The sequence below is a fragment of the Engystomops pustulosus genome, chromosome 1 (assembly GCF_040894005.1).
Source record: "Engystomops pustulosus chromosome 1, aEngPut4.maternal, whole genome shotgun sequence".
Classification (NCBI taxonomy): Eukaryota; Metazoa; Chordata; class Amphibia; order Anura; family Leptodactylidae; genus Engystomops; species Engystomops pustulosus.
In genome coordinates this window covers 150,756,488-150,766,506 of record NC_092411.1, presented here as the reverse complement: position 1 = coordinate 150,766,506, position 10,019 = coordinate 150,756,488, and the positions used below count along the sequence as shown (strand labels likewise).

Here is a 10,019-nt window from a genome sequence, read left to right as displayed (position 1 = left end):
GACTTGAAGGAGCAAATTGTGTCCTATAACTTGTAGGATGACACTTCTGCCTGTGCCTAACTAATACCCTCTAGTGGCATCCACTGATAGGTATGCCATAACACCGATATGTATGCCATATGGTGCCCATTGATTTCACAGGTGTGCATACCATAGTAACCAATTACATTGCAGCTTCTATTTGACATTTCAGTTTAGAATATAAAAGCTGTAATTTGATTGGTAGCTGAGAGTTCGCTGTCTCGGCACCATAGTAAACCTCCTTCACTTCCATAGCTTGTGAAAAGCCGCTTCATCTCTCACAGACACCATCCCCTCCGCGCAGAAACACACACAGGGCTGACTTCCCGTTATGTGGGCAGGCTTCCTATTGCAGCTCACACATACTCCTTACATACCTACTAATTGCTGCCGAGGGGTCTCAGGCTATGCGCGTCACGTGACGCTCTACCTGGGTCACGCCCCTTCTTCCGCCCAGTTGCCAATCGTATTCGTCGCTCACATCCGGGCCACGCTGCTCCTCCTGCTCCGGTGCTCGGCGGCTGGAGGTAACCGGGACCAGGGTGTGGCACGACCGGGGCTGACTCCGCCTGGGGGGACCCCACAGGGAGGGGACAGCCATTGAATGTCGGATCTCGGCGGAAGTTTTGTCTATGTGAATGTAGTATAGTGTCGTGAGATTCGCCGGTGATTTAAATGACGTGGGAGCTGTGAATGGGGATCTATCGGCATGCCAGCTGTAACCATTCACGTGTCTGTGCCATGCATTTAATAAAACCCAATTGATGCCAAGCAGGCTGGCGCTCCTGTGCCCGCCCCCCGTGTATGAGTTGAATGAGACTGGTAAGCTTCCAGTAGCCTCTACATTGCACTAGTGAGAATGGAGAATGACCTCAGTGGGGAAGAGCACCATTTTCATGCTCACACTGGAAGACTTGGGTAAAGATATACTGCTTCTTGCATGCCAGGGCACGGTATCATTCACTGACCATTGGGGTATGCACATACTGTATATGCCGAAGCTCCATTCCCTGTAAAAGTGGTCTTGTAGGGTGGTGATCCTTCCAGGAAAAGGATACAACTTCTCAAAACTGAGAATCTGTCACTGGGGGAGGTGGTGGTCTATCAGAGAGCTCAGAGCACACCACAGAGATCTTTATATGAAGGCAGGGTCTGCAAGGGATAAGCAAAATATTGAAAGTTCAATGTGAAATTCCTAATGTTTTAGTGGCTGCAGCATTGGTAAGTTTTCTACAAGTGCAGTTCATCCCTAGACATTGAAGGCTTGGATGGGAACATTACATATGACTGATGGATGTTGTTGGAGGGCCACCATATTATACATGTTAAACTTCATGCATTTTAATTTTCTACCTGCTTTATTCTTCAGTGGTCTCATTCCAAAGAAGGTTAAGAATAGCTGAGATCCTGGCGCAGGAGGAGCAGGAACCATCGTGGGCCACTGGGGACACACTGGTAAGAGCTGGTAAGGGCAAGCGATGCTAGATTTATAGTAGTGAAAATTTACAAAACACAATCTTTCTGTTTTTTTCAGGAAGCGGAGGCTGAATTTCATGACCTATTGGCATTTTATGGCTATGACGCTTCAGATTGTTTATCAGACAGTGAAGTAGATAATACTCAGCCTGAGACCACACAGTCCATTGATTTTCTACAAACGGTAAGACTCATGGCAAGGAATAGCTTTTATTACGGTGAATCTGGCATTTGGAAGATATTAATATTTAAAAATTTATTTCAGGCACAAGTGTCCACTGAACCCACACATATGTCTCCCTCCTTGACTTCAGGAGGGTCCACTGATCTCTCCCCATGCTTTGCGGACTGTAAGTGCAATGAATAGATGCTTGTGAATAAGCCATATTTAAAAGATTTTTTAATTGATGACATTTATTCGCAATACACAAGATGGGTGACTGACATGTTTAATCAAGCAAATGGGGTGGCTACTATCAAATAACTGAATCATCATCCTAGTAATATGACACTTAGCATGATTTTAAAAGTTGATTTTTGAGGGAAGGACTCCAGAGATAACAAAATATAAGATTACCACAATCAAAGTATCTGGATAAATGTCCTTTTTTGATGGTATATTTACATAAAGGGACCCTTTCAAAAGGGTTGTTCCCATGGCCTAGAAATAACATAATAAACCTTACCTTATTTCATGTCATTAGATCCAGGGCTGCACTTATGGCAGTGCTGGATCATATAAAGGGACGTAAGATAATGACCATTTTTTCAGACTATGAAAGACGCTTGCGGTTTATAGTCTGAAGGTATGGAGGATCCAGCACTTCTGACCGCTGTTCTGGAGATCGGTGGGAAATGCTAACAAAGCATTCCACCTGATCTCTGAGACTGTGACAAATCAGATGCTTCCTCTATAACTCAAAGTCCTCATGTTGCAAGTGATAGGGCAGAGAATAAGTTGCAGGCTGGGACAGGGTAAGAAGAGGAGGTATGTCTGTGTGTAGCAGTGATGAGTCTGTTCCTGTATGTAGCAGTGATGAGTCTATTCCTGTGTCTGTGACTGTTCACAGGCATCCTTCATCACTAAAGGTCCTCATGCTGCCGGGGATGGGGGCAGAGAAGAAGTTGTGAATTGTAACAGGATAAGAGCAGGTGTGTGTGTATAGCAGCACTGAGTGTGTTTCTTTGTCTGTGTAGCAATGTGGAGTGTGCTGTAATTGTGTGTGACCAACAAAGAATTTTTAATTGGTGTAATACGTATATATTTTTCCCTTTTTTAGATGACTAAATCTAGGGTACATCTTATATTAAGGTTCGTCTAATAGTATGAAAAATATTTTTGATGGATTTTCCGATTTAATTTTTGATATTTTGAAGTGGGTGGAAAACCGATGCACTGCCAAAAGAATTTGTTTTTTATATGTTAGTTGCATTTACATTACACAAATCTTTTAAGCTGATAGAAATGAGATCATGGCCTTGTTGGTCATTTGGTTATGTTTATTCATATTTATGTATTAATATATAAAACTGGCTATACATGTATTTTTTAACAGCACCAGATGACTGGACAGTGGAGTCTGAAATGAGGGCTGAGGTAAATACTGTTTGGGTCACTTTTTCTTTTTTATATGCTGAACTATGATGAATTATCTTTCAAAGTTGTTACACAAATGTAATTTATGGAGGAGATTTATCATTAGTGTCTGAAAAGTCGATCTGTTCTAGTTTCTCATGGCAACAACTCATAGCTCATCTTTTATTTTCTAAAACAGGTTGTAAAATGATAGCTGAGCTCTGATTGGTTGCTATGAGCAACTAGGCCAGCTTTGCTCCGTGACACTTCTGGTAAATATTCGCCGTATAACTTTTCTAAAATATCTGAATGTTTTCATAAACAGTTTAGTTTGAGCTACTCTTTTTTTAAAAGATTACCGGGGCATAACATTGTAAAATTAGTAGGAAACACACATCTAGCAGGCAGATTTGAAATTCTCTTTTGAATATCAGATGTAATTTTTTTTTAATTTAAATCTGAAACAAAATATATAAATTTCGTTATTGTAGTGGCCCAAAGAATAAAGGGGATATGTCATTCATCTGGGACACACAGAAAAAAAAGTAATTAAGGAAATTGTGCAACTGATTTTTTTTTCTGTTTAATTGTACTGCAATTTCTTATTTATTGCATGGAATATTAATGATGCCCCTGTGAAGGAAATTTTGTGCCACAGATAACAAGTTTGCATTCATTCAAAAGCAGAAGTTTACATACAGTATATAAAAAGTCACATTAAAATGTTTTTCTCACTATCTGACATGAAATAAAAATAAATATTTTGTGTTTTAGGTCAGGTTGAAATATGAAAACTGATATTTGCTAAATGAGAGATTTTTTTTTCTAAAGCATTTTTATTACTTTCACGTAAGTCAAAAGTTACACACACTGCAATTACTATGCCTTTAAACAGTATGGTACAGCCCATATGATGATGCCATGTCTTTGGAACCTTCTGATTTATTGGCAACAATAAATTGACACCTGTGTCTGTATTTGAAGGCAAAACTGAAAACTATTTGTATAAAATCATGGGAAAGTCTAAAGAGATCAGCCAAAATGTCAGTTAGAGAATTGTGGGCTTACGCTAGTCTGGTTCATCCTTGGGTGGTATTTACGTTAGGGTTCATATGTACAATCATTTAAACACGAATACAAACAAGAAGGGAGTGTTCAGTCATCATAACATACAGAAACAAGACCGGTTCTGTGTCCAAAAGATGTATGTCTTTTGGTCCAAAATGTAAATCGGCCCAAGAACATAAGCAAAGGACCTTGGTTGAAGCTGGTAAGAGTGTGTCATAATCCACAGTGAAACAAGAATTGTAATAACATCGTCTGAAAGGCAACTCTGCCATGAAGAATCCATTACTCGAAAAGAAATCTTGAAAAGCCTGAATGTTTGCAAATGCAATCAGGAAAAAAGATCTTAATTTTTGGAGACATGCCCTGGGGTATGACAAAACTAAAATTAAACTCTTTGGCCATAATGAACATTGTTGCGTTTGGAGGAAAAAAGGAGAATCTTGCACACCTAAGAATAATACAAGTGTGAAGCACAGGGGTGGCAGCATCATGTTGTGGGTTTTTTTTGCTGTAGGTGGGACTGGTGCACTTCATGAAATAGATGCACCACGAGGAAAGAACATTATGTGGCAATACTTAAGCAATATCTCAAGACATAAGCCAGGAAGTTACAGCCTGAGCACAAATGGGTCTTCTAAATGGACAATGACCTGAAGCATGCTGCCAAACTGGTTACAAAGGGGCTTAAAGGAAACCTACCAGTTAGAATGGCAGGGGTAAGCAGTAAGTACCGAGCAGGGTGAGCTGGTGCCGGTGCTTAGTTTTGTCAGTGTTAATAACCGCTGTATCGCGGTTTTAACACGGTTTAAACTTTAGAGCAGAAGAGGCTTCGGCGCTGCGTGCGCACGATCGTGCGCGCGCCTACATAGGAAATGCCGGAGACGTTGCGCGCAGCGCCAAAGCCTCTTCTGCTCTAAAGTTTAAACAGTGTTAGCTGGTGCTCGGTACTTACTGCTTACCCCTGCCATTCTAACTGGTAGGTTTCCTTTAAAGTGAAACTGTAAAAGTTATAATTATTTTAACAAATTATATGCAATCCTCTTTTAAAAACAAACAGAATGATGCCTATGGTGTCCTGCTCACCCTTTTCTTTCCAAAGTTCTAGCTTTTTCTGTTCTGAAAGTTTTTGACAAAAATCTTTGTTACCAGAGGTGAAGTGGCCAGAGACTAATGCCTGTCTGTCTATGCCCTCAAGCTGAGTCCAGTTAGTTTGCCCACAGATCCATGATGCCTTGTGTTCTCTCTCAAAGTAATTTAGCATTAAATCCATTTAGTTCCCCACAAGTAAATCCACTGCACAGTGCACATACAGGATGTATATAGTTACTAGCCTAGCAGCTTCCATCACATGGCGGAGCAGGGAACGTGTAATGAGTGGAGTAAATCCAGTTAACCAGTTACATAAAGTCTATAGCCTGTGCTTTGTAATCACTAAGGGTTAATAGCTTATCTGAACAGAAATGATAGTGCCGATGACAAAGAGGGGGGGGGGGGAGCAGCATAAGGTGAAGAGAGACAGTTCTGTTGAATAACAGCCTCAGATGGGGGGGACTGATTGGGAACAGGGGAGATCTTGTACCTCAGTATTCTGTGCAGGAGACTTCTGTATCCACGATAGAGATGTGGTGTTCGTGAAAGACGGGAGCCCGCTCCCCTCAGTGAGCCAATGGCTCACTTAACCCCTCCCTTAACCGGCTCACTATGCCCCCTTTAACCTGATACAATCATGTAAAAAGTGGAATGCTGAGGGGTTACAGACTGGCCTGCGGCTCCCTATTATATATTGAAAAGGAGCCGTTAAGGAGCCAGGAGAGCCGGAATCCATAGAATTCTATTGTGGCTGTAATCTGGCTGCAGTTTTTCCGGCCAGATCACGGTCACAATTATGTCCATGTGAATAGGACTTAACTTGAACCACTTGTAACACTCCTACCTGCTCCTTCCACGCTCCTCTCCTGGTCTTTTCCAAAATCTTGCGCTGGAACAGAGCTGATACTCGCTGCCACATGGCAGGTTACAAGCACTTTGGGGAGTATGTAATAGCAAGAGAGCCCAGAGGAGCTCTGGTAACAACCCCCAAAGCACGTGTGCTTCATTTACAGAAAGATAAAACTTTATTTTATGACTAAAGTAGTGTGGCAACACTCCTATCTTCTGTATCTCAGCAGCGGTGTGAATGTTTAATAAAAATCGTGATGGTATATTTCCTTTAACCCCTTCTAGCGCTTGGACGTAACAGTACGTTCTTGCTGAAAGTTACTTCCTGCCCGGGACATGCTCTTCTGTCCAACTTCCTGCATCGGCTCACGAACTGAGATGCAACCAGAAGCAGCAGGTGTTAGCTGCCTATCACTGCTGACACTGCACACTAACACCCACAAATCAATAGCTCTTGGGATGCAAAACAGCTTTGCTTATTATCTTTGTTACCTATATGCAGTAGTTTCTTTGCTATGCCCCTCAGATTACCTCAGAGCTGCAGTGGTTGCTTCATCTGCTGACAATCTGTGAATCAATAGTTTGTTTCTCAGTCGGTTTCATGGGAGAGGAAGAGCTGCTGCTCCCTGCTCAAAGAGGAGGAGGTCATTTGACAGTGCATGTTCCGGAGCTGGATGTGTCCAAGACAGTGAATACAGAGGTCTCTGGTCCAGAATAGTGAGGTCTCCCCTGTTCCCTATCAGTCCCTCCATCCCAGTCTGTGTTTCTACAGAACTTTTACTGTCTCTCTCCTCATGCTGCTCCCTACCCTCATCTTGTCATATCAGCTCTTGGCTGATAAGATATTAACCCTTAGTGCTCACACAGCACAGGCATAGACTTCATGTACTAATGATTTCTACCACTTATTACACGGTACCTGCTCCTCCATGTGATGAAAGCTGCTAGGCTGGTCACCATATACATCCTGTATTTGTACTGTGCAGTGTTCAGTGGATTTACTTGTGAGGAACTAAATGGATTTAATTCTAAATTACTTTGAGAACACAATTCATCATGGGTTCTGTGGGCAAACTAACTGGCCTCAGCTTGAGGGCATAGATGGACAGACATTAGGCTCCAGCCGCTTCACCTCTGGTGACAAAGATTTTTGTCAAACACTTTTAGAACAGAAAATGCCATAACTTTGGAAAGAAAAGGGTGAGCAGGACAAAGTAGGCATCGTTCTGTTTGTTTTCAAAGAGGACATCGCATATAATAATTTTGGTAAAATCACTATAACTTTATAGTGTTATCGCTGCATCCATAACAATCTGTATAATAAACCAGAATCATTATTGGACCCGCATGGTGAACAACCTTAAAAAAAAAAAAAAAAAAAAAACCTGAAAAATGTTCAGAAAAAAAAGTTTTTTTAATCCCCTCAAAAAATGTTCTAAAAAGTGATTTAAAAAAATGTTACTCGATCCAAAATAAGACCACTAAAAAGAACAACTCTTGCAAATAATAAGCCTTTAACCAGATTCGTCGTCTGAAAAATAAGTTATGCCTCTGAAAAGATGCTTTTATTCAGTAAAATTGCAAAAAAAATTTAATCCACTTAAATAAGGTATTTTCGTAACTGTAGTAACCCAGAATGAAAATAGCATACTATTTTTATGGTGTGGTGAACAGCGAGAAAAAAGTCTTGATGTTTTTCATTTCCTCCACCAATAGAGTTCATAAAATTTAATCAATTGAATCTCATGTGGCAAAAAATTAAGCCTGTATATATCCACCTTAAAATGAAGAAAAAAATGATAGCCGGTACAATTTGACAATGCAAATCGGCTCTGTATGGCGCCTCCTTCCATACTATGCCCGGCCATGTGCCCATACAGCAGTTTACCACCACACATGGGGTATCAAACCTTTTAAGCCTTTTGTCATTTAATCCATTGTGAATGTTTAGTTTTCCACCCAACACCTTAAGGCTACATTCACACTGCAGTTGCCCACCGTCGCATGGCGGGCACACGGCAGTGCCGGGGAGAGGAGGAGGAGGACACGTCATGTCCTATCTTTCTACAGGGTACGGAGCGGTACGGTTTCAATGATCATGTATGTATGGACTCGCTGAGTTATTGATTTATAAGCCCTGGCCTATTCCCCACACAGGAACAACATGTACAAAGTTCATGTTGGTCTTGAATTGAACATATAGTTAAGTTCCCTTTGAATGTGTATTTCCATTGAAGACACTATTTTGTTCATGGGGATTAATGGATAATTTAAGGGGGTGGACCTTCAGCTGATCAGTGACTTCCTGCAACGGCTCTTTCTGTGTTGTGATTGATGTTTAAGTTTTCATTATTGGATAAATAGTACACTTCTAAGACAACAAACATAGTAAATACAGGAAGTAAATAAGAAAAAGAAAACTGGAAGAAGACTAGAAAAGGGCAGGCAGAGCATTGTCCTAATTGAAATAAAATTAAGGCAGCCAGTCACTACCTAATTCTTATCCAAGTATAATGATTAGTCTCATCCACCTGACCCATTTGTTTATCATGTGAGCTAGTTTCCCTAGGCATAAATTTCCCATGTTTAGCTGGTGATTGTGAATCTGGTAGGTATACACAGTCAGTGCTGTATAACTAGCCTTTAAATGCTTTGGACTGGCAGTTGAAACGGTTCAGGACTCTTGGTATATGTGGCCACAATCTCCACCAGGTCAGACCTGCTTAGGCCAGGTCTGATCTGGCTGAGATTTCTGCTATAGTCTCCACCATTTTCAAGTGGAGACCATAGTAAATGCAGCAAGCCGGGCCATGCATCCCACCATGTGCGGGGCTGACAAAGCTCCAAACTGGTGAAGAAGGGGAGATATGCATGTCATAGGAAATTTACCCTATTGGCTTTAAATTACTTAAAGGAAATCTACCACTTAAAAAAAAAAAAAAATACTCACCTCTGCTCCTCTTCATCTTGATCCCAGCGATGTCTGTCACTAATCTTGACAGGCTGGGACCGCAACCCGGGACCGGAGTCTAAGTGGCACCTGGTCTTCACCAGAGCCTGCTGCAAAATGGGATGGTCTTGCTGTGGCGGGGTGCCACCAGGTCGTTCCACGGGTGAGACTAGGCCCGCGGTGGCAGCCAGGGAAACAGGGAGTGTAGGACACAGTCCGAACCTGGGATGACAGCAGGTGTGTGGTTGAAGGATGGAGTTGGAACAGACAGCAGACTGGAAGTTCTTTGGAAATGCTGAACATCCAACCAAGAGGATGCTGGCCCTTTAAGACTAGGAGAGCCGCTAGGAGAGGACGGGGACGCACACGGCCTGGAGCGAGGATGGGGTCTATTCGGGAGCACTGGAGTGGAAAGTCCGGGCCGGGGGTGCCACGCCACGTGGAAGGGCACGGGTGTACCCGCGATCCGTACCGAGGATCGCGGGTGTGGCCATGACAGTACCCCCCCTTTAGGGCCCCTCTTCTTCTTTCGTCTCCTCCAATTCTTCAAGGTAATGGGACACCTCTGGAGGAGGACAGGGACCGACAGCTGTGGAACCTGGAATGGCTCTGGGAATCCAGAGACCAGAGAGACTTTTGGAAAAGCGGGAGCCTCTGGAGCGGCTCCTGGGAAAGCGGGAGTTAAGCAAGGCGGACGTGGAAGCCGACCGCTAAGTTGCTAGGGTTCAAGCAGACATTGAAGCATGGAAGCAACTTTGCCTAGTTGTTCTTCCCGAAAAAAGAGCTGCCGGGACTGCTGAGCAACTACTCTGGAAAAATCAGCCAGCAACTGATGAGAATCTTTGGCGGAGTCCATGGCCGGATCTTGCTGTAACGTTCTACAGACACTGGAAGGTACCTGGGAGTACCAGGGAGGAAAATCTGTGGGAAGAGTCCGGAAGGAGTAGGGGACTAGTGGACCCTCTGGACCACCACGGGAGATGGTGATAG

General features: G+C 42.7%; 1 protein-coding gene across 4 annotated transcripts in view; it reads left to right on the top strand.

The window, feature by feature from the left end:
* Positions 1-337: 337 nt before the first annotated feature.
* Positions 338-10,019, top strand: part of MIER2 (MIER family member 2) — a 43,761-nt gene continuing 34,079 nt past the window's right edge. For 2 of the 4 annotated variants that reach the window (XM_072110857.1, XM_072110848.1), the window contains exons 1-5: positions 338-548; positions 1,391-1,476; positions 1,556-1,681; positions 1,763-1,847; positions 3,054-3,094. In XM_072110857.1, coding sequence (XP_071966958.1) covers positions 353-548; positions 1,391-1,476; positions 1,556-1,681; positions 1,763-1,847; positions 3,054-3,094 — 534 coding nt within the window. In that variant the 5' untranslated portion in view covers positions 338-352. The other 2 variants (XM_072110867.1, XM_072110877.1) reach the window with 2 other exon arrangements.